Here is a 22,863-nt window from a genome sequence, read left to right as displayed (position 1 = left end):
GGGGCATTCAAATCGGTTTCGAGGGGTGAGCGGCGCCCGAGAGTCCAAATTGAGGGCATAACGATCCATATCACCAGGAATTCCCCTTCCTTCTTCCGCAGAGAGCGATGACGTTCGTCCTCTCTGCGGATGTCCGCAAAGTGAACGCGGTCTCATGATGCGCACCGTCCCTGCTGCCGGCGTTATTTTGATACTAGCTTGGATTCACCCAAGTTTCGCGCTCTATTTCCATATAGGAGAGACCGAGAAGAAATGCTTCATTGAGGAAATCCCGGACGAGACCATGGTGATCGGTAAGCCGTTCGCACGGCACGGCTAGCTTGGAGCGCTAACAGCTGGCTTCCGCCGTGACAGCGTCAGCGAACACACAACGGGCGGAGGAAACATCTAGAAATTTATTTTTTCTCACTATAACTTCGTAATGGAGCCTGGGGGTGTTTATCTGTCCTCACCTTCCGTTACTTGCACTCTCGCAGTTGGTTTCGAATTTGGCGGAAGACCCTCCACCCCCACCACCCCCCCCAAACCGGGCCACATTGTAATATAATATCTGTAATATTTCTGTTATTGTCCAACATTGATAATATCCGAAAAAATTGTACTCGGTTTGAGCCATGCATATGATTTAGTTTGTTCGTTTAGTTTACTTTAAAAGGATCGCAGAGTGCGTCCGATGGCGTGTTTCCGGCCACACAAAGATAGGAGTGATTTGTCCGTGTCTTAAATGAAGATAAGAAATAAAGCCCTAAAAAAATTAAGGAAAAAATGTAATATTAAGAAACAACGTGAATAATGTTGTAGGGATCTTTGGGTGGTGGGTACAGGGTCATCATGTATGAGATAAATGCAATAATGTGTATCTGATGTAGCTTTGGAAGAATTTGATAATAATACTTTATTGAAACCACTAATGTGTCCCTCACTCCTACTTGATGAAATATTCACTATTACTGTTAAAATATATATTAAAGCAAGTATGTGAATCAATAAAAGATTGAAGGGTAAACCATTACTCATAATGAAACTGAAACTACAATAGACTTGAGACCGTGTAATCTTGTCATTTACACACATCACATTCATTTTGACACTTGCAGATACAAAATGATTTTGAAAAATAGCCAATTCCCCCTCAGTTCTGAAATTATCCACACTCTTTCTCAAACAGGTCTATTTTGTTTTGTTTTTTTTGTTTCGTGTATTGTTTTAATAGTTGTAAGTTGATTGTTTAGCGATAGAGTGTCATTGTATGGGTCTCTTCTTTAAAGGGAAGTACCGAACTCAGCTATGGGACAAACAGAGCAATTCATTCCTCCCGTCCACGCCAGGTCTGGGGATGCACGTGGAAATTAAGGATCCAGATACAAAGGTAGTATCGGTTCTGATGCTGTAAAACATGTCTTCACATCTGTGAAGCTTCTTCAAAGTATATTTTCCACACAATCCTTCCAGATTATTCTTTCTCGTCAATATGGGTCGGATGGACGCTTCACCTTCACCTCTCACACCCCGGGAGAACATCAGATCTGTCTGCACTCCAACTCTACCAAGATGGCTCTGTTTGCAGGAGGGAAACTGGTAAGGGTCGCTGCCTGGTGTGATGTGTATGTTTTTTATAAATTTACCTATTAATTAATTCAAGACTCAATTAACAGCTCACATGAAGCCTTAGGATTGAACATATGAACTCTAATGAGAAAGACCTAAAAAAAGAATCCCAAAATAACCTTAAAATCAGCACCATGAAGCTAGTAATTACCATTATAATCAGAAAAAATTGCCAGAGAAGCTTAAAAATTTGAATGAGGAGGAGAGAAACATTGCTAGGTAAGCAAAAAGAGCTTGGAAAAGTGCCCAACACTCACAAACGACTACACAAAAGAATGAAAATGTTAGAAATATAAAGAGAAATGGAATTAAAGCACTATGTCAGAAAAATGCCCAAAAAATGACTTGTACACGAAATTCCCTGGGGTTCTTCTTCTTTCGGCTTTTCCCTTCAGGGGTTGCCACAGCGAATGAACTTTCTCCATCTAACCCTATTCTCTGTATCCTCCTCTGTCACACCAACTACCTTCATATCCTCTCTCACTACGTCCATAAATCTTCTCCTCGGTATGCCTGGAGACTTCGTTCCTGGCAGCTCCAATTCCAGCATCCGTCTACCAATATATTCTCTATCCCTCCTTTGTACATGACCGAACCATCTCAGTCTGGCTTCTCTGACCTTCTCTCCAAAACATCTAACACGTGCTGTTCCTCTGATGGACTTATTCCTGATCCTATCCATCCTGGTCACTCCCAAAGAGAACCTCAACATCTTCAACTCTGCAACCTCTAGTTCTGCCTCCTGTCTTTTCATCATTGTAACTCTTTCCAAGCCATACAGCATTGCTGGTTTCACCACTGTATTGTTCACCTTTCCTTTCATTCTGGCTGATAGTCTTTTATCACATAGTACCCCTGACACTTTTCTCCACCCATCCCAGCCTGCTTGGACCCGTCTCTTCACCTTTTTTGCACACTCTCCGTTGCTCTGGACGGTTGACCCCAAGTACCTGAAATCCTCCAGCTTCTTGATCTCCACTCCCTGTAGCCTCACCGTTCCACTCACATTCCTCTCATTCACACACATATATTCTGTCTTGCTGTGACTAACTTTCATTTCTCTCCTTTCCAGCGCATACCTCCACCTCTCTAGATTTTCCTCTGCCTGTTATCTGCTCTCACTACAGATCGCAGTGTCATCTGAAAACATCATGATCCATGGAGATTCCTGTCTAACCTCATCTGTCAGCCTGTCCATCACCATTGCGAACAAGAAGGGGCTCAGAGCTGATCCCTGATGGAGTCCCACCTCCACCTTGAACTTCTCGGTTACCCCTATAGCACACCGTGCTACTGTCTCACAGATAGCATGCATGTCCTGCACCAGTCTAACATACTTCTCTGCCACTCCAGACTTCCTCATATAATACCAGAGCTCCTCTCTTGGCACCCTGTCACATGCTTTTTCTAGGTCTACAAAAACACAATGCAGCTCCCTCTGGCCCTCTCTGTACTTCTCTATCAGCATTCTCAATGCAAATACTGCATCTATAGCACTCTTTCTAGGCACCTGGGTTATTTGAGAAAATGTGTACTAATACATATTGAATCGAAAGTTAACTGGAAATACTAGATAAGGAACATAGACTAGTAAATAAAAAATTGCGTGTGAAAATTTGCTGAATTGAAAAATGTGAGTGTATGTGGTTCAGGGAAATATTGACATGGATTTATTTGCTTGTATTGCATGTTGGCATTGATGTTTTCATGACAATTTACTTCACAGCCCTGGAGATTTAACAATCTAAATATATACTGCTCAAAAAAATAAAGGGAACACTTGAACAACACAATGTAACTCCAAGTCAATCACACTTCTACGAAATCATAGTGTCCACTCAGGAAGCAACACAGATTCATTTTGACTTGTTTTAAGGACATTACATCAAAGTTGGATCAGCCTGGAGTGTGTTTTTACACTTTAATTTTGAGTGTGATTCCTAATCCAGACCTCCATGGGTTAATACATTTGATTTCCATTGATCCTTTTTGTGTGATTTTGTTGTCAGCACATTCAACTGTGTAAAGAGCAAAGTATTTCATAAGAATATTTCATTCATTTAGATCTAGGATGTGTTTTTTAAGTGTTCCCTTTATTTTTTTGAGCAGTGTATTTGAACCCTGATAGGACTTGAACTAGTTTGGCAATTTGGTCCTTCTCTTCAAAGAATCAAAAGCACCCAAAGAATTTTGTGAATCAAAAGAATCTGTTGCACCCATTCATGTCATCCTTTTATGTGGGTGATCACATTTTAACTACCAGCCTCACCTCCTTGCAGCGGGTTCATCTGGATATTCAGGTTGGAGAACATACCAACAACTACCCTGAGATTGCTGCCAAGGACAAGCTGACGGAGCTACAGCTGAGGGCCCGACAGCTGCTTGACCAGGTGGAGCAGATCCAGAAGGAGCAGAATTACCAGAGGGTGAGTAGATGTAGATTCAGTAGGTGTGCATGGGGGTAGGAAGCTTAACAGTGTCGTGTCTCCCGCAGTACCGTGAGGAGCGCTTCCGCATGACCAGTGAGAGCACCAACCAGCGCGTCCTCTGGTGGTCCATTGCTCAGACCATCATCCTCATTGTCACTGGCATCTGGCAAATGAAACACCTAAAGAGCTTCTTTGAAGCCAAGAAACTGGTGTGAGGAAGAACAGCACTAGGAAGAGGCAGACCAGAGGGGAGGGACCGGGCGGGAGCGACACCACTGCCCTTCAGGAGAATCAAGGAGCAGCATTCTATCATCAGCCATATAAGGTACAAGCAGATACCCATTGCCACTTTCAGCCCCGGACACTGTGTCTCCTATAAGTCCTATTTAATTGTGTGTGCTCCACCTTCAAACAGCCTTTTCTGGTGTTTCCTTGAAACACTGGCACCCTGTGTTGACACTAATGGGCTGATGGATGCAATAGCTATGGAAGAATGTTAAAGCTATTATGCTTTTCTAGTTTGCTGAAACTCTTCTGCAAAGTCAATTTTTTTGTTGTGTGGTATTAACTTATACTAAATTATGCAGATGGTATGCTGACCATGCCCCTCCACTAAATCTCCCATGTGTTTTTTTTTTTTTTTTTGTTTTTTTTTAATTTTTACGTTTTTTTTTTAGAATTTATGGCGTAAAATGGGGTGTTATTGCACTCAAATATCAGCATCTGGTATGTACCTCATGTTTGAAGACACAATTTAGTGTTTTCTGTATTGAAACATCATGGAAATTGCTCCTTTTTCCTGTTTTTATTAAACTGTGGTTTCCTGAACAAAATATAGTTCTGCATTTCTTTAACACAAAGTCAGTCAGGTTTCTATTTCATTGGTATTCATTTACTATTATGAGGGAAGATGCCAATAATTTATTTTGTCCTTTATCTTGTCCTTTTTTTGGAATTTTTGATTCAGTAAACAGATCATAAAGAAAGCGATCTTTTTATAGCCCTCTATCCTACTATCCAAGGGTTCTTTTTCATAATATTCATACATAACATGGCATGCTTAGTGTTAGAAAATCACACTAATAAGCTGGGGTGTGGTGTTATATTGCTCATCAGAAAAAAATCCAAAAAAGATGTGTTTTTCTGAGTTTGAATATTTAACGATAGATGTTTATTTTTTGGTCACATGACACAATTTCTTGTACAATCTTTTTTTGCTTTTGAGATCAACTTTTGGTGCAGCTATTTACTTTCTTGCTATTTGTCAAGTATCTAAATAGAAATCAAAATGTGGATATAATTAAGTTTAGATTTTACTATGATTTCTGGATTTAAGCTAATCTGTTAAGAGTTAATGATATGACAAAGCGGCAGGTTTCTTGTGTCATGTGATTGCAGATGTGTTCTCTTGACATAAAGTCATGCATCATGTGAGCACAAAAATAGATGTTTGACTTAATCGTCATATACTAATTTCTGGTAATTGTTGATAGTCTTATTTGTGTTTTTTGCTATTTTCCTCCCACAAATTTTAAAGTTTATTTTTCCAGCTTTTTTTAAAAAAGCTTTTAGACGATATATTGCTTGTTTATAGGTGGTATTATCCTACATTTTACCTGACACTAAATCTTGTCCAGTTGACAAAATGTAAATGACGCAATATGATAAAAATGCGTTTCTACTCTTCTTCTCCCCGATTTAAACACTGTTACAGGATTTTCTCACTTTGAATTGATTCACCAACAAATGTGCATTTGTTGGTAAGCAGGTATTTTATAAGTATGGCATGTTGGAATAGAGATGTTTCCTATTATCCATTGGATCTTGTCATTCTTCTCAGTGGTGGTCTTAAGGGCTTCATGTACTTCATTCAGAATCTTCACTTGTTCTTTACTGCCAATTATAGAACACAGATGGCAAACATTTTCATCAGTGGGATTTATTGCTTGACCTCCCTCCAAAATCACTAGAAATTAAACAATGCTGAAAGTGCCCAGTTCAAGACAATAATCACACGTCCAAACCACAAATTCAGAGTTTATCACAGAACAATGAAAGCGGTCACCATGGAGACAGACACACACACACCTCATGACATCTCGGAGGAAATGGTTGCAATGCAGGCGTTTTAAGAAACGTGAACAAAATGACAAGATCACCATTTTGCATAGGTTAACTCTTTCACCCCGACACGAGACAAATACGGAAAAAACAAGACACCTGGTCATATTGGCTCATATCAAGAATAGAGATTTGACTGCACACATACAAAACAATATCAAACAAACAATATAATGTGTTATTATAAAGGGATAATGATTTATTAAATTAAGTCTTTGTTTCATCTGTACAACAATGACGGCACGCTGTTCTGTGCGGCATTCACGGTGACAGCGGCTCAGATGTGTAGAAAATGTCACACCAACCACAATCCAATTGTCATTCTCCCGTAATGAACGGTGTTCAGTTATTTTTCTGATATCCATTAATCTTGTACTCCAGATTTCCATGAGGAAAAGGTCAAAGCACTAGAGGTTGATAACTCTTCAGAGGCTACTTTTAAAAAAAGTAGAACAATTTTTTTCCCCAGTTACTTTTACGGAACATGCCTAGTTTTGTGAAATGTACTTGTTTACAATAATCCCTGAAGTAATACTTAAGATAGGTATGCTGCATTGAAGAGCAGCTGTAACACTATAGCTGGTTAGTGTTACATTAGGGTCTGAAACCAGAAAGGTAACTTACAGTATCACATGTTCACATCATAAAATGGTTTGTGCGGTGAAAGCATTAATGCATAAGTGTTATGGAGTGTTTGTACCGGCATTAGATGACTCTCAATGGAAGCAGACTAACAGTTAACATAGACAACCATTTATTGTTCTAAGCTAACTTGTCAGAGTCTCTGGCTTTGTAATGTATCTCATGGACAGTCTTCTAGTCTTACTGTAAAGGATCATGACCCACAGTCAGACTCCCCATAAAAACCCAGCATTTCCCCTTCAATGCCTAAAAGAGAAAGAAAAATGCAGAAAAAGGTGAGAATTGGCCAAATACACCTTAAATATATGCAACACTCGTCCACGTGGCTCTGGATCTGTAATTTGCACATTAAGTGTTTTTCTAGTGTTTTTTCCCCCCAACAAGATTCTTAAAGGAATTTAAAACAGAAGGGCGTCTCAGTGTTCTGACACAGTAAGATGATGCATCTTCTTGGCAGCCTCCTCTGACACAACCTTAGATGTTTTCTCGGGGCTAGGGGCTGGGCTTGGGGCAGGACTCGGGTTTGGCGTATTGGCCGCACTGTTGGAATACTCCCTGTTGCCAAATATGATGCTCCCCACCCGCACATTTGTGGAACCAACCTCAATCTGCAACACAGACAACACCCGAGTTAGTATCCTTTCTTGGAATTGAACTGGAAGATCACCAAGACAACCTGCAACTGTCAGCTGGTGGTTGGGATTGGGGTAGTGGGTAAAGGGGGCAGGGACCAACTTCCCTTGTGAGAGATCAGACTGTAAACTGGTTGAATATTTCATGTGTCACTGACTCATTTAGAAAAGCTCTAGTTCTTGTCTGAGCAGTGAGGCTGAGGCAGCTGACCCTCAAAGATCATGAAGATGGATAAAAAGGCCATGGAAAAAATGAACAGATAACTGAAAAACTCCACATAATGCACTCATCAGCACTGATTGGTAAACACTCACAGCATGTTCAAAGTCATTGGACATCCCCATGCTGAGCTCCACCTCCTCCAGTGGCAGCTTCAGGCTGTCACACACCTGCTGCCTTTGACTAAGCAGCATCTAAACACACAAATACACATATTGTTCACAATTTTCATGGCAGGTTACTAAACAGACTGCAGGGAGTGTGAGAGAGGCAAAGTGTGCCCACTTGATGGTGCTGGTTCAATGTGCGTGCACATGCAGTTGCTACTCTGTTCTAAGGGGAATAGAACTATATACCTGGAAGTCCGGGTTGGGTCCCAGAGTCAGGTTGTAACCATAGCGTCCAATGGTCATGAGGCCTGAAAACTGCAGGGCAGAGCACTGAGACACAATGTGCTGAACAGTTTTCACTGTCTCCTCTGGAGGAAGCCCATGTTTACCTGCCAATCCAACAACATGGGGACACACCAGTAGCACCAAGCAGTAACATGATGCACACACACACGCACACACACATAAATGAGTACCTCCTCAGGATATAATACTTCGTTCAAGTTTCAGTTTATTAGAAAAGCAGGAATCCAACAGCATACTTAAAATGTGTCAATTTTCTCTTGTTTTTCGCAGTCTATTGAGGATTTGTATATTTAATTACTTTTTGGGCAATTGTAGGTGATGCTGATCAACAGGACTATTTTTCTTTTTTAGACATTTAATTATTCTATTCTCTTTTCCATGTTTTTTTTTCAAATAATCCTTGCTTCTGAGGAAAAATATTAATAGCAAAACATTATCAACTGGATAATTAACAAAAAATAACTCAGACTGAATGGTTCAACTATAGATTATAAAAAATATGTTGCATTTAACTTAACTAAAATTTTCTACTCATTATAGCTCTGGCGTTATTATTTTTTAGGCTGTTATCATTTTCCCAAAAAAAAAGTTTGTTTTTGATTGATAAAAAGCAGAATGTGTTTATTGTCAGGCATTATGATGCTAAATTGCAGTTAGTTTTTTTGATCATGTCTAGCTGATTTTGATGTGGCTAATTGACCTTTTATCCATTCGATTTCCTCTTGATTTTTAAGAAAGTAAAATCAATTTGTTCAAAAATGCATTATTGCAAAACTAACCATAAAATCATGTGTTCAAATACATAAAACTGCCAGAGAGAACAAATCAAATTGTAGGGTGTATGTTAATATCACAGGCAGTTTTAATATATTTGATAAATGAAAAAACAAATCAGCACTAACTCTGTTCTCCGCTTGTGTTGATCTGTACCATGACCTTTAACCTCTGAATTCCAGCTCCTCTGACTCTCTGCCATGAGCTGTTGACCCTGTCGGCCAGCTTGGCAGAATCGACCGTCTCCACAAGGAACAGGTTGGGGACACCTGGGACATACAGACGCAATCAAGCACACATGCAAGTTCAACACACACACACACACACACACACACACACACACACACACACACACACACTACCCCTCACACACACAATCATTCACTCAGTCACCTAGTAGTTTGTTGACATTGTTCTTCTGTAAATGGCCAATAAAATGCCACTTGATCTCTGGACAAGACTCTAGAATCTAAATTTGGAAGAGAAACACTGTGAGTCTCTCAAATGATGAGGAGAATCGATCAATCAATGTTGGGTAGTATGACAGGTGTAAACTCACCAGAGGGTCTAAAGCTTTGTCCAGCAGTTCGTTCACCTGGGGAGAAAAAAAACAACACATTTTGGATCTTACTACACAAAATGACTTAAAACTCCTGAAATGGCAAACCTGTACTTAAAACACTCACATAGTTCTCTCCAAAATTGCGCTGTCCTTGTCGGTAAGCCTCCACGACCATTGCTGGGGGTTTGGTTTTGCTAACGGCAACCAGGCGAGGGGGCACAGCGGGAAGAGTCTGATGAACATGCAAATCAGATTACACTGAGTCAGTTAAGTTGGCAGCAACGTTCAACTGCATTTTATGCTGCGGCTCGACATAACTGATCCAAATCCCAATATTCGCTCACTCCAGGATCTGCAAACTCACTCGGCAGAGACACAGGCTGATATACTCACATTATGAGGGATTCAATTCCATGTATGGGGGACCATTTTCCTGTGGATCTTTTGCTGATAACATATTTGCTCCCACTGTCCAAAACAGTCAGTGGATTCACTGAACTCCAAATTGTTCATTGTTGTGAGTTAGCGAGAGAATCCTTTTATTTATGTCTATATGTGGACGCTTCCATGCTAAACCCCAATACTAGCCCAGTGTAAACTGGCCTGGGCTCTATTCCTCGGTGTGGTTGTCACTTACAGATTTTGAGGGCGGCTATGGAACTGTCCTCACAGCCTTTTGTCGACAATTTTTAAAGGGAACAAGGGGACATACTGAGGACATAGATCCTGTGAATGATTCCAAGTACCATGCACCGAGCAAAGAGACACCTGGCGTTTGTGGAATGTATAATGTGTGTGTGTGTGTGTGTATTTATTTATACATATACACACACACACACAGGCTCTGTCTAATGAGTTAGCGTGAGTGTCGACTCCATTGGTTGGAGGTTGTACCGGACGAACACTCGCTCTCTAGTTCTGCTCGCTTTGAATTCTCAAGTCCTGCATTAAGCTAACACGCTCGGCCTCGTGTTTTTCTATCTTCCGAGGACCCCGAGCTATGAGCCGTGGCGCAACAGACCCTGGCCGTTATCGAAAGGCAAGCGTTCACCCATTTTACGTAAGCCGCTCGCCGCCAAATGGCCGGGCGTAACGCGGCCGGTGGCCCCCGCGAAGCCTCCCGGGCGCTGGCTTACTCTAGGACGACGCGCCGCCGCCTGGTTCACCCGGTCCACCACCGACTGGAGCGCTTTCCCGATCTCCTCCGTCATTGCTAGTTTCCACATCACCGTGAACCGCCGACGACGCAGACTCGACGGTGTCGTGCACAGTGACGTCGGCCACAGATGTGCGTTGGGATGATTATTAAGGTGTCTCTGGGAGAATCCGTCGGAGCCACACAAGATAAGCCACTTTATCATTAACTTAAGATAAACAGGGAGAACATGAACAGCTGGTATCGCTGCTGTCTCTCAAATGCACAGAAAAACAAGTTAAATACAACATGTTACAACATGTCTCTCCATTTGTTCAAAAGTCGGAGTTGCTCAAACACTCTTTGCGTGTAACTGTGAGCAAATAATCAGAATCAAACATCCTTTTGCTCCATACATCCCAGATGCATTTTCCCTCTTCATTCCCGGATTCTCCTAGCCTGCTAAAGTGTTTTTGAGCAAGGCACTGAACCCCTAACTGCTCCCCTGGCGCTGTTCCTTAGCTGCATTGTGCACAGGGCTCATCCATGATGGGTGAAATGCAGTTGTCAAATTTGACTGTTGTTGTGCTCAGTGTATAACTATATGTGACAATAAAAGCATTTCTTCTTCTTATCATACAGGGAAGATCAAGAGGACAAAGGCAGCCCAGCGGACAAAAAAGTGGAAGCTGTGAAGGGAGGAGTGTTGTATGGTTTTTAAGGAGGAGTTGAGAAAGGCTCTGGGTGGTCAGGTAGAGCTTTCAGATGATAGGACAACTACAGCTAATGTTATCAGGGAGACAAGTAGGAGAGTACTTGGTGCATCATCTGGAAGAAAAGAAGATGAGAAGAGTCGGTGGTGGTATGAGGGAGTGTAGGAGTATAGACAGAGAAACCGCAAAGAAGTGGGACACTGAAGGGACCGAAGAGAACAGACAGGAGTTTAAGATACAGGTAGCAAAGGCAAAACAAAGGGCGTACGATGACTTGTATGCTCAGCTGGACAGAAAGGAGGGAGAGAATGACTTATACAGGTTGGCGAAACAGAGAGATAAAGATGGAAAGGATGTACAACAGGTCCAGGGGGATTAAGGACAGAGAGGGAAATGTATTGACAGATGCTAGAAGAGTGATGGGAAGATGGAAAGAGTACTTTGGTTTAGGTTAGGGGCCCAATGAGTGATGGTCTTTGTGGGCCCCTATTTGTAAAATGTGTAAAATATTGATTTTAGATTCAACATTAGGTTCTAATAAGAATGATACTGCTGTAGAGGTACCTAGTAACCTTTATCATATAACACAAGTCATTTAGTGAAAAATGTTAGATCTTTTTCCATTTTTTAGGCCATTATACAAGATGAACAGAAATCAACAAATGACCTTAAATAAAAACACCATGAAACCAGCATAGTGAAGCGACCCCGAAATAAAAGCTGTAGGCTGGCGACCTGCCACTCACCGGCCCTTCGCTGATCACTGGACGGCGGCTTTGTCATACAGGATGCGGTCTGGTGATTGGTGGAGAGAGGCGGGGACGGGAAGATTCGACGAGCGAGCATGAGAAATGTTGGGAATAAAGCGGTGACATCTGGAGCAAAAACCTCGTTGCCATCATGGAAGCGTCACAATGTTTTTTTAAATGAAAACAAACCCACAAAAAAATCTATTGGTCTGTCAGACACTCAAATGATCCGGAAGTGAACAGTGGCGCGACTTTGAGCCGGTATTGATTCATTTGTTGTGCCTTTGTTTTTGCTATTTCTGGTTTTGTTATCCTATCGGACCCTGCGACTGCCTTTGCTTGCATCCTGCCGACGTTGCCTTCCGACGGCAGCTTTGGCTCAATCCTCGGCGGCCGACTTGTGCTTGAGTCTCGCCAGGTCGGCTTGCACCACCAAAAGCCAGGATGTTTTTTTTTTTGTATGCTTATATACTTGTTTGGTGTCCTTGAGTGTTTAATAAGGAACAAAAAAATTAAAGGTATCATATGCAATGATATTACACTATCAAATCATTTTGTGATCATGATCTGTATCATCACAGGGTTCTGCTTTTAACTTAAGCCCTACCTGAAAACGTCTGCTCCCTGCCGTTTGTAGAAGCAGTCAGTCACTGTCCTATGGTTGCAATATAAAACCATGCTTAAAAAAGTCTTGACTAATCAGGACACTCTCAAATGTTACAGCTCCCCCGAATTTCAAATTAAATTTCTATGATTCTGAATGGAAGCTTCCGACACGAAAAACCCATTGGGTTGGTTTATCCAGGATATGTCGCGATAAAGACTACAGGTGTTCTGCTTAACAATTTGTTGTTTTTTTAAGATTCCAGATGTTTGAGGATCATTCCTTGCAGAAATGTGAACAGGACAGCCTTGTTTTCGTCTGTCTTCATACAATGATTATAAATACATTTGTGAGTTTACAAAATCAGAATAGTTTTATCTAAAACAATCTTGCCTAAGACATTTAACAATGTGCAAATTCAAACAGCACAAAGAGGCATGTGTTTCAAGATGCACAAGGTGGAATATTTTTGTATTTGTGGTAACTGAAACACAAAAGTTTTTTGGGAAAAAAAGCTGCCATTACAGCATATCTTTTATTGTACTGTTGATCATTTAAAACTATTAGCCATGTAAAAAATACCCTGAAAGGCGCTATCTGTGGCAATACGGTGAGTTTGAAAGAAGACACTATAAAGAAAAAAAATTACTTTATTCACAAAGATAATTCAAGAGACATACAAAAAAATCCTTTGCGAGACCAGGTGCATTTTGTCTGTTTGACGAAGATTAAATCAAAAGGTCAGATATAGTCATCAGTCATACTCTCTCCAGTGCCTCAAGCATTATGATGCTGTTCCCTCTGATCACCTGCAACACACAACAAAAAGCATACGTGATCACACAACCATGAAAATATATAACATATACTTATCGTCAGCACGATCAAGACTTCGATTAGTGTTACTTTCACATCCGATTACTTGCTTATAATATATTTGTATTTATTTCATGCGTATTGTTTACAATTTTTCCATCATAATGACTATCACAGGATCTAAGATCCAACAGATTATCATCAGTTTTATCCAGCCATGGATGTAGTACATATGTTCCTTGTTAAACAAAAATAATGTCCTGCCCCACCTGACCTACACAGAGCCAAATTCTGCCAAAAGTGACCTTTACAAAGGGTTACGTTATCGGTCCCCCTTTAGTTTCAAATAGAAGTACTGGAACAAGGACCAGTACATTTTAATTTTTTTCCTGCACCATCCAGTCACAGTACCAGTGTAATGATAGCCCCCATCATGTCCTAAATAATGAATGAATCAACGATTCACCCCTGGTTTTTGTTTTGGACCAAAGAATGTAGGTGGGAAAGCACCATGAAAGCAGCCATGTCAGCCTCTGAGACATGAAGGGACAAATGTAACCAGAATGATCATCAGATGGATACACACTAATACCAGCAACGCTTGCTGGTAGATTCCAGTGAAAGGGGTCGATGAGAAGATACTGACCACCATGCCGATGGTGTTCTGTTGTCCTCCAGGACCCATTTCCAGACAGTCATCCACGACCAGGTTCATGAAGGGGTCAAACCCCCGCAGGATGCCTTGCACGTGTCGTCCTCCGTTCAGCTTCACTGAGAACATACAGTCGTGAAACAGTCAAGGAGTTAATTGAAAAACTGGCTTGAGGAGGAGGATATGTGTGACTAGTTGCCATTGTGACACTGTGTATTTAGAGTAGCATCACTTGTCAGAAGTAATTTCGAGCTGGCACTATTTTTTACTCACAACTGACACAAGGTGCGTTCTTGTCATTGAAAAATAAAATGCACTAATGAAAGACATTTCTGCTTTATTTGGTTCATGAAATGTAACCGAGCTAGGAAGTTTGACAGATCTGCTCCGTTTGTAGGTGAGAAGACATACATGTGTTTCTCATATGCAATGATATTGAATTTAATTATCTAAAAAACTGAAAATACCTGCCCCCATCCCCCTCACTCGATTTTTGCCCAAGTGCACGACTGAGTGTGAACGGACGAGGGCGGCAAAGTGGAGCGCCATGATACAGCTACGACCGAAACAATTGGCTTTCCATTTAAACTGACTTTAAGAATGTACGTAAGGTTTTAACATCTTTTACAGTTTGCAACACAGGGACTCGTAATCGATTGATTTTTGCTTTTCTGAAACGTTTCTATTTGGGCAGAGTAGAGTCGTTTGTTGACAATGAATGGGCGCGTTTGCTCGGTCGTGAGATTTCATGTCCCTGTGAGGAATTTCCGGCGAGAAAGTTGCCAAATACTCACATGAAAGCTTCTTGTCCATGAACCTGGAAAAAGAACAGAAATAGTTGTCGAAGGTTATTCGAAGGTTCGGGTGAACCAACAAGCTAATTGCTGTTAGCTAACTTCCGTTCATCCGGGTAGAACTTCAATTAATATCATCCATGTATTCAAATTAAAGGGTCAAGTTTTGAGAAACGGAGTAACTTACTTCTTCAGCTCGGGGGGATGTGCTTTACTCATTTTTTCTTAGTTTTTGACCGAAGCCACCACAGCTCGTCGGATTATTGTTTCACAAAACCGCGGAAGAGAAAGAACGTGCGCCGTTTCTTCAGGGGTGGGATGGCTGATGAGCGTACTTCCGGTGTGTATGATTTGTACAGCGCCACCTCGAGGCCTGGGAGATATTCGGGCGACTGTGTCTTTTTGTGCATTACTTTCAAAAAGTCAAATCAACAGAAATTGGCCAATTGTGCCGTTTCGGGAAATTAAGAAAAAAATAAAAATAATGAAAAAGTTACCGCAAAATCGGACCATCCGTAGATACATTTTGTTTCCAGTTAGGTTTGTTATGGAAAGCCAGGCATAATTCCAAAAATTCACAGAAAGAACACAAAAGAATTGTCCTGGGGCAACAGTTTAATTGTGTGATTTAAAAAGAGCCATTAATCAGTTTACAAAACACTTTGAAAAAGTGGTGGCTTCAAAATCTATTAAATAATCTAGATTTCACAGTAGAATTTTGAAAACAGTAGATGAAAATCATTCCAGGAGAAAAAAAAAGACATGAAAGTAGTTCTGCTGAGAACTCATAACCATCTGAGTTGCTTGACATCACTCTATTTGCATAGCTAATAAGGAAAACCATCACTTTCATTGAAGGCATTTTTAAGGGGGAGCACAATCAGTATCAGCCGTCTCAACTTTGTTCTTAAGTGTACCAGAGTAACAAATACCACAAGCTAGAACCTCAAGAACAGAACACTGAACTGCTCATTTTATCAAGACCGTTATTTTTGTTTTTTCTTTTCAGATCCAGAAAAAGTATGTGCGCATGCACAACCAGGGCTTCAGATTCAGTGCACATTCAAGTACCTGAGTCCAGCAAACAGTCAGCAAAATGACCTACAGACTTCTTTTCAATAACAAATTATTGCCAAAACTCATTGAAAACAAAATAGTACAGCAGAACACATACCTGACCTTATTTAGAGACAGCACTGATGCTGTGTGTCATCCTGCTAGTGCAGGAAGGATCTCTCTCAGAAAAGACCATTAAAGAAATATACTGCTGCTTTAGCAAGTTACCAACTTATCAGACATCGGCAGGTCAATGTTTTTCATTAAAGGCGCAATATGAAAGTGTAATAGCTCAAAATGCTCATATTGCCATGACTTATCTGCAAAGTTTCTAGGAATAGCAGTCACTGTAACAAGTTGCAGATGAATCGACTGATGTTTGCATGCTCTCTGGATAGCCATCTTAAAATCCAGCTCCACAGCGACATGCACTCAGATGCCATAATAAAAGAAAAAAAATCCCCAAATTTTCACCTTTACAATTATAATTTCAAAGTTCAAACCTCCTATGAGACACTACACAGAAAATTATTGTATCTGATCATTTTGAAATAAAATTCTATTTGTAACGCGCGAAAAACTACATTACCCATGATCTAAGCAACTTCCCAGATTGGTATGGTTTTCCTTTACACCACAAACATAGATATATTGAAATCTAGAAGAGCCAATGCATCTAGATGTGAAATCTAGATAACCTTTTAATTTTCTTCTGCTTTAAAAAAATAACGAAAAAAAACCCAAACATTCTTTTGGGAAATTATATTTGCCTCGGTTACTAATAAAGCTCTTTGTAGAAGTCCTTTAAAGTGTATTAAGAAAATGATGGGATATTACCTCTGGAACCAGAGCTGGAAAACAAAGTGGAGTTTACTTAAGATTTTGTATTAATTCATAGCTTGGCTGTATGATATAAAACAGTTGTCTAGTGCAGCTTATAACCGAAATTGAATGAACACCTGCCAAATGTTAGCAGTTTGTTTTGTTGTAGCAATTTTTTTTCTTTTGGTTCCATTTGGTTGCTAACAGTTGAACTCCAGGCTGAGCCTGCAGATGATGTTCCATTGGCCCTGTAAAGACCTGTAGGTTGGTGAAACAGAGAGGAAAAAAAACAACAAAAATCCTCTCCACACATGCATGCATCTTGAAAAGAAAATGAATCTCATCAACCTGGCCAAACAAGCGATCTTGGGCTCAGATGAACACAACCCTTTGGGAAACTTGCCAGTTTGCTATGATCCTGAGAAGACAGATGCCATTTCCTTAAGGTGGAACGTTTTAGATGCTTGTCAATGAGACCCAATTTTGAAAATGGGCAGTAGGGGGGGGTATCTCTTGCAGTTAGGCATAACAAAGCAATAATTTGTGTTTTGTCAATCATCAGTGCAACAATGACCTCACATCGTCATGATTTTGCTCGATTTATTGCTTTTGAAAGCTAATGTTTTATAAGACTTTACTGAGAAAGTCATTCTGGCGTCGAAAATTAGGTCTTGGTGTTTCATAATGTCTCCTCGTTGTGACAAGTGTGTAGGTCACAACATGAGAGTGCTGGAATGCACATTCCACACCACTGACAAAGGTAACGGACACCACAGGCTGCACATCATTGTGCTAAGCTAACTACTGCGAGGCAGGTAAAAGAGGGCCTGCCAGTTGTCTTTGCCTTGCTATCAAGATCAAGACAAAGTTTTCTTTTGAAGTTTGTCCATTTTGCATTACTTGTTTGTTCGCAGACATTTTAACCTAAAAAGTCTGCGAGGGTTCCAGATGAGCTGCAGGTAGAGACAGCCAGAGGAAAAATGTCAATTTAAAAAAAAATAATTATATATATATATATATATATATTTTTTTTTTTTTTTCTTAGAGAGGGTAGCCCTGTTCCATATATATATATATATATATATATATATACATATATGGAACAGGGCTCATCACGCTACCGGAGCAGCAACTGTGAATGAACTAACTCATGTTTTTGCACTTCTCATCAGACATTGGGACATAGTTTAGTGATATTGTTCATGTAAAAGCGCAGACCTCTGGGATGGACGATATTTTTTTTCTTTCCTGAGATGCCATGAAATATACCTTTTCATCTCAAAACAGTAAGTCGAGTAATGACTTACAAGCCTACCACTCTAAATAGTTGTCTGTTTGGGAAGTTAAGGTAGTATTGAACAGAAAAAGGGCTCTACACAAAATTCTACATGTTAATTTGCTCTAATTTTTGGTACAAGATTTTTAATATTTACTGTAACTAAATATTGGCCTCCTTGAGTCACTAATAATGTCCTTTGAAAACAACTGGTAGACCCTGACTTATAATCAAAGATTGTTTACAGTTACAGTCTAAAACTTGGAGAAAGATTTTCAGCAGTCAACTCGTCAGTATATGAGATGGAACTGACAGTGACACCATAATTTTAGTGAACACAAAATGCGTTTCATCACTGGAACCTTCAAGGCTTAAAGGCAACGGCTGATGACATTCAAAGTGTGTGATGGGCTTTGCTGGCCTGTCGTGCGTAGCTCTCGGCCACACTGTCCTCCTCCACACGAACCCGCAGGTGCTCCTGACAGTGTTCTAGGAAGGAGTCCAGTGCAGAGAAGCCCTGCTGGCAGGGAACACAGTGGTAGAGCCGCTGCTTTCTGGAGCTAGGCCACCTGCAGGTATCCATCTCCTGGCTACAGACGCTGCACTGCCTCCTCCTCACAGATGACTGGTGGAGTTCTATATGCTCCCTCAGCTGGGACTGCAGAGAGAACACCTCCGCACAGGACGGACAGGGGAACTCCCATGCCACCTCCTCCCCCTCCTCCTCTGCTGTTTCCCCGTGTGTTTCCGGCTCCCTGACCACCCTCTCTAAACGAGGCACTTTCCTGGGCCTCCCTGGACCAGCCCTCACAGTCTTCTTATCCTCTTTTTTTGGTCTCTTCCCTAATGATTGACAGTCTTTGGTGCTGCTTCTAATTGCAGGCAGCCCTGACGCAGCGTGTTGTCTGTAGTGTGCCCTCAGTGACAGATGATGGAAGAAGATCTTCCCGCAGAGCTGACACGGATATGTGAATTTCCGCCGCTTGCTGGCAACTGGTCGTTGCTCTTTACTGGAGGTTTTCTCCCGGCTGTGCTTTTCCTTCCTGTGCACATACAGCTTTGAGGTGCTCCTGAACACCATGTCACAAGAACGACAGCTCAGAAGCTGTCTCTTTGATTTAGAAAATTTCACTGTGTCCAACTTCACCTTGGCAGCACCACCTTTGCCTTCCTCTCTTCCACTGTCTCCTTCTTTGGTTTCCTGTCCCTGCTGGGTATTCGCCTGCTCGTCTTGATGGCCGGCCTGCTCGTGGCGCAGTAGCGCCACCTCCGTCCGGAAGGTTCTGGAGCAGACTGGGCACATGCTATTCCTGCTCGGCCCAGGCGTGTCTGATGAGTCAGAGCGCAGCGAATTGCCCTCAGAAAGAGTTGGGGAATCTTCTGGAAGGCTACTGGTACCGACTATACCTGAAGGGGACGGCGGCTCGCTACAACCTGCCTGCTGGTGGTGCAGCAGAGCCTGTTTCTGGTTGAAACCCCTCCCACAGGGGGCACACGCATAAGGGCTGCTGTCCAGGAGATGAGGCTGCCGGTGGGGGGACTGCTTACCAGGGTCTGAGGTGCGAATGCTGCACGCGGGGCAGGGGGAGCCTGGCCACACCTCTCGATGGCAGCATTCACAAGTGGGCGAGTCCTGGCTGCACTTGTGCAGCTGCAGCGATGACTTAAGGGAGAACTCCTGGCCGCAGGAAGGGCAGCGGTGAGGCTTAGGCAATGTGTGTCCTAGGTCCTGGTGCTGCAGCAGATCTGTAGTAAAACTAAAACCCAGTCCACATTCCTGACAGCTGTAGAGGGACGGGGGCGCCTGCTGCCTGTGGCCCCGTGCCTGCTGTTTCGTCTCTGCACGGGCAATGAAAGTGGCGAGTCTGGACAGGGTCTCTGTAGTTGTCCTGGTGCGGCTGAAGGACTCCTGGGCACTCTGGGAGCTCCAGCTGACCCCATCCATCTCTCTGGCTGCACCTGCTTTAGCGGCAACAATAGCTGTTTAGTTTTACTCAAAAATCAGAATCACAATCCAAACAACATGATTGTGCAGTGTCTTAGTGGAAGGAAGAGTTGATCACAAAGTAAAAGAAGCATCTTTTCCCTCTTACCTTCAGTGCAAAGTTGTTTTTTAGGGGTGACAATATTTGAAACAAATCAAAATTATTTTAGTTCATATCCTAAATTGCTCAGGTGTGTAAATGACAGTGAAAAGTTGTATGTTTTCACTGTTTTGCTGTCAAAATACTCCTTAAATAATCAAATGACCTTAAAAGGTTTTAAAGAAGCGAAACATTTCACCAATTAGCAAGACATGATCAAAAGCAATGACCATGGAAACTTTGGGAATTATAAATGATATTAAGGATAGTATAAAATATGGTGTCATAATTGAAAGATATTTTTTTCAAAACATTAATAATTTTTCCTAACAAAAGTTGAATTAACTTTAGGGACTGGGTGCATAGGTTTGTGGCATGTTGATCAAAGTAGATAGTCGATATATATAATTATATTCACAAACATTTGCCAGTGCAAGTATATACTGATGAAAGAGGAAACTGTACAAACCAAACCCCTTTTCTAAATGGGAGCAACAACAAATGCAAAAGATACTCCTGTGGATTTGGGTGGTTCATCCTGGACCGTCATCGATTGATCACAGGGTCACATACAGTATAAGCCACCACAGGGGTTTTGAAGTACCCAGAATTCTGCAAAGCTCTGGTGCGTTTCCAAAGACATTACCCGGGTAAAATAAATTCCCTCAGCCCCAAACCTTCTCAGGAAAAAGCATGTATAAGTATTGATTGAACCATTGATTGGTGTTTGCAGCTGGAAAATAGACAGTAGGACTTTGAATTGGTGACACAAAACGATCAAGTGTAAGGCACAGATGTAGTGCTGCTACATTTACCAATTCCTCACGTGTCATCAACCTGATTTGAATGAATTCCCCTGATCTTTGAGGTGCGGAAGAAACATACAACATAGAGATGACCAGGGATTCTTTTCGCCTGGTAGATAAGTTCCTGATGATAAAGTTCAGAGGATTTTGGTGGACAGGGGGGCTAGAGAGACGCACAGCCATCCAAACTTAACTCAGATTATAAAAAGGTGATAGAATTATGACTTGGACCAGTGAGAAAAACAATGTTCAAGCCTGATGATATGCGGTCAAACACAGGACAAATGTGCCCACTTCTTGATATGCTCAAGTGGACTTTTGCAGCCCTTTGATGAGGCTGCACTGGCTCAGTCCACTAAGGGGCAGAAATGGCCCCTAATTTCCGGGTGGGTGCAGCTCATACAAGTGACACACTGTGATTTCTTTTTCTTTAATGACTCAGAAGAATTTGATTATTCACTGTGATTCATGTGTCAATCACTTCGCATTAACTCTATAGTCTGGTATCAGAATATCTCGATTATAAATCAATATTCTCTATGCAGAAAAACAGCACAAGCAAAATGCATAAGCATGTGTAATAGTAAAAACATTACACTTTTATTTTCGCTACTTTGAAAAATGTGATCTCTGTTATTGACTACTTGCTATTTTATGTACATTGACAACTTTTGTATCCATTATTTCTGTTCCTGAAATTAGATGTATTCATAAAATTTGTAACAAACATTAACACAAAATATGTATTAATGCACATTAGCACAAACAATGATAACGGCACACTAAATCTAAACATTGACATGATTCATCATGATGAACATCTGCATGAAAATTTGAAGCACAACTGTATGATCACCCCAAACTGGGACATGCCTAACTGGCACACTGACGCTTCCCTAAGATTTTACCAACGTGCGTTACGTCTCTGTTTTAACTTGCGTGGATGCAGGACAAATTCATGACCATGCATTTAACAGTACTTTATCATGAGAACATGCATCGCTGCCACAACAGACAGGCTCCAGAGGGCCCATCTATTGGGGCCTCCGCAGAGGGGGAGTTTGTTTTCCTAACGTTATTTCCGGCGAGAACAAATTCATCTCAATGAAGTTTGGCGTTGTATCACGTACACACACTGTGTGTATTCCGGTTAGCTGCCACCTTTGCATACAAAATTTATGAATATTCTGCGATTGAGCCTTAAGAGGCAAACGCAAGAATGGGGGAGCTGGAGAACGGTCTACCAAGAAGTATCTGGACTGTGACGGTGCTCCTACACGACAGGCGTCTTGTTTGCTAGTATCAGGTCGGTGCTAGCGCTAGATGCTAACACGCAACTTTGACTCGTACCACCGTTATTTTCGCGGGAAATAAAATCAGCTTACCCTCGTTGTCAAGCAAACACGACGCAACAGGCTACTTTCGACGTCGATAGGTCTATTCCATTGGTTGGGCGAACACGTTTGGTTGTCTGAAGCCACACTAGCATTGCTGCAAAAGTGAAAGCGAAGTTTGTGGGGGCGGAGCTTTCCTGCAAAAATCAGGATCGCTTCCGTAACGTCACTTACCCATTTGAAATGCGTTCTTTGTATCGAAGGGCAGTCAATCACTCGAGGATTGACAGCACAGAATGTTAAAATATCATCGTCTCCTTCAAAACAGCTGTATTAGTCAAAGTCATAAATGGTTAAATATTTATATAGAAGAAAATAAAATCAAGAACACTATTATTTATTTCATTGAAAAATTAATTTCTTACTTCTAATTTAGCCCAACCATGTTGTTTTGCGTTGCTGCACTTGTTAAATGAATGTCCGTTTATGAAACCACAGAGCTTAAACGGGGTAAAGTATCCCGTAACTCCAAATACCGAAAACTAGATTGTTTTATCTTGAAAACCAAGTGTGTGATTGGTAGTTTGAAATGTATGCTCTTTTCAAAATAAACATCAG

General features: G+C 41.4%; 4 protein-coding genes and 1 long non-coding RNA gene across 7 annotated transcripts; 2 read left to right on the top strand and 3 right to left on the bottom strand.

Annotated features, from left to right (window-relative positions):
- The first annotated feature begins 103 nt into the window (after positions 1–103).
- On the top strand, positions 104–5,850 carry tmed4 (transmembrane p24 trafficking protein 4). The gene is made up of 5 exons (XM_086159897.1): positions 104–293; positions 1,269–1,369; positions 1,453–1,578; positions 3,888–4,034; positions 4,103–5,850. Exons 1-5 carry the CDS (start codon positions 155–157, stop codon positions 4,250–4,252), a joined length of 663 nt encoding a protein of 220 aa, XP_086016023.1. The 5' UTR covers positions 104–154; the 3' UTR covers positions 4,253–5,850.
- Positions 5,851–5,960: 110 nt separating this feature from the next.
- On the bottom strand, positions 5,961–10,689 carry plpbp (pyridoxal phosphate binding protein). Of its 2 annotated transcripts, none has more exons than XM_086159895.1 (8): positions 10,541–10,689; positions 9,529–9,636; positions 9,402–9,437; positions 9,236–9,311; positions 8,971–9,111; positions 8,009–8,151; positions 7,748–7,846; positions 5,961–7,408 (listed from the first exon to the last, which is right to left on the bottom strand). In XM_086159895.1, the coding sequence occupies exons 1-8, from the start codon at positions 10,628–10,630 to the stop codon at positions 7,217–7,219; spliced, it is 885 nt and encodes a 294-aa protein (XP_086016021.1). In that variant the 5' UTR covers positions 10,631–10,689; the 3' UTR covers positions 5,961–7,216. The 2 variants fall into 2 exon arrangements, with proteins under 2 accessions (XP_086016021.1, XP_086016022.1); XM_086159896.1 differs by lacking the exon at positions 10,541–10,689 and adding an exon at positions 9,798–10,220.
- On the top strand, positions 9,023–11,945 carry LOC147227411 (uncharacterized). Its single transcript, XR_015107138.1, has 2 exons — positions 9,023–9,142; positions 11,182–11,945. It is a non-coding gene; the product is annotated as an uncharacterized LOC147227411 (long non-coding RNA).
- A 1,296-nt stretch (positions 11,946–13,241) lies between these two features.
- On the bottom strand, positions 13,242–15,193 carry snrpg (small nuclear ribonucleoprotein polypeptide G). Its single transcript, XM_086159898.1, has 4 exons — positions 15,055–15,193; positions 14,868–14,890; positions 14,068–14,192; positions 13,242–13,414 (listed from the first exon to the last, which is right to left on the bottom strand). The coding sequence occupies exons 1-4, from the start codon at positions 15,084–15,086 to the stop codon at positions 13,364–13,366; spliced, it is 231 nt and encodes a 76-aa protein (XP_086016024.1). The 5' UTR covers positions 15,087–15,193; the 3' UTR covers positions 13,242–13,363.
- Positions 15,194–17,772: 2,579 nt separating this feature from the next.
- On the bottom strand, positions 17,773–22,437 carry LOC147227409 (uncharacterized). Of its 2 annotated transcripts, none has more exons than XM_086159930.1 (2): positions 22,297–22,437; positions 17,773–19,983 (listed from the first exon to the last, which is right to left on the bottom strand). In XM_086159930.1, exon 2 carries the CDS (start codon positions 19,964–19,966, stop codon positions 18,416–18,418), a length of 1,551 nt encoding a protein of 516 aa, XP_086016056.1. In that variant the 5' UTR covers positions 19,967–19,983; positions 22,297–22,437; the 3' UTR covers positions 17,773–18,415. The 2 variants fall into 2 exon arrangements, with proteins under 2 accessions (XP_086016056.1, XP_086016057.1); XM_086159931.1 differs by having other exon boundaries at positions 17,773–19,980; positions 22,297–22,426.
- Between the last annotated feature and the right edge of the window lie 426 nt (positions 22,438–22,863).

This window comes from Fistularia commersonii, chromosome 14 (assembly GCF_037954325.1).
Source record: "Fistularia commersonii isolate RoL2024-O1a breed Wild chromosome 14, RoL_Fcom_v1.0, whole genome shotgun sequence".
Lineage (NCBI taxonomy): Eukaryota > Metazoa > Chordata > Actinopteri > Syngnathiformes > Fistulariidae > Fistularia > Fistularia commersonii.
Note: the sequence above shows the minus strand (reverse complement) of the source record. Positions and strands in the feature narration are given on the sequence as shown.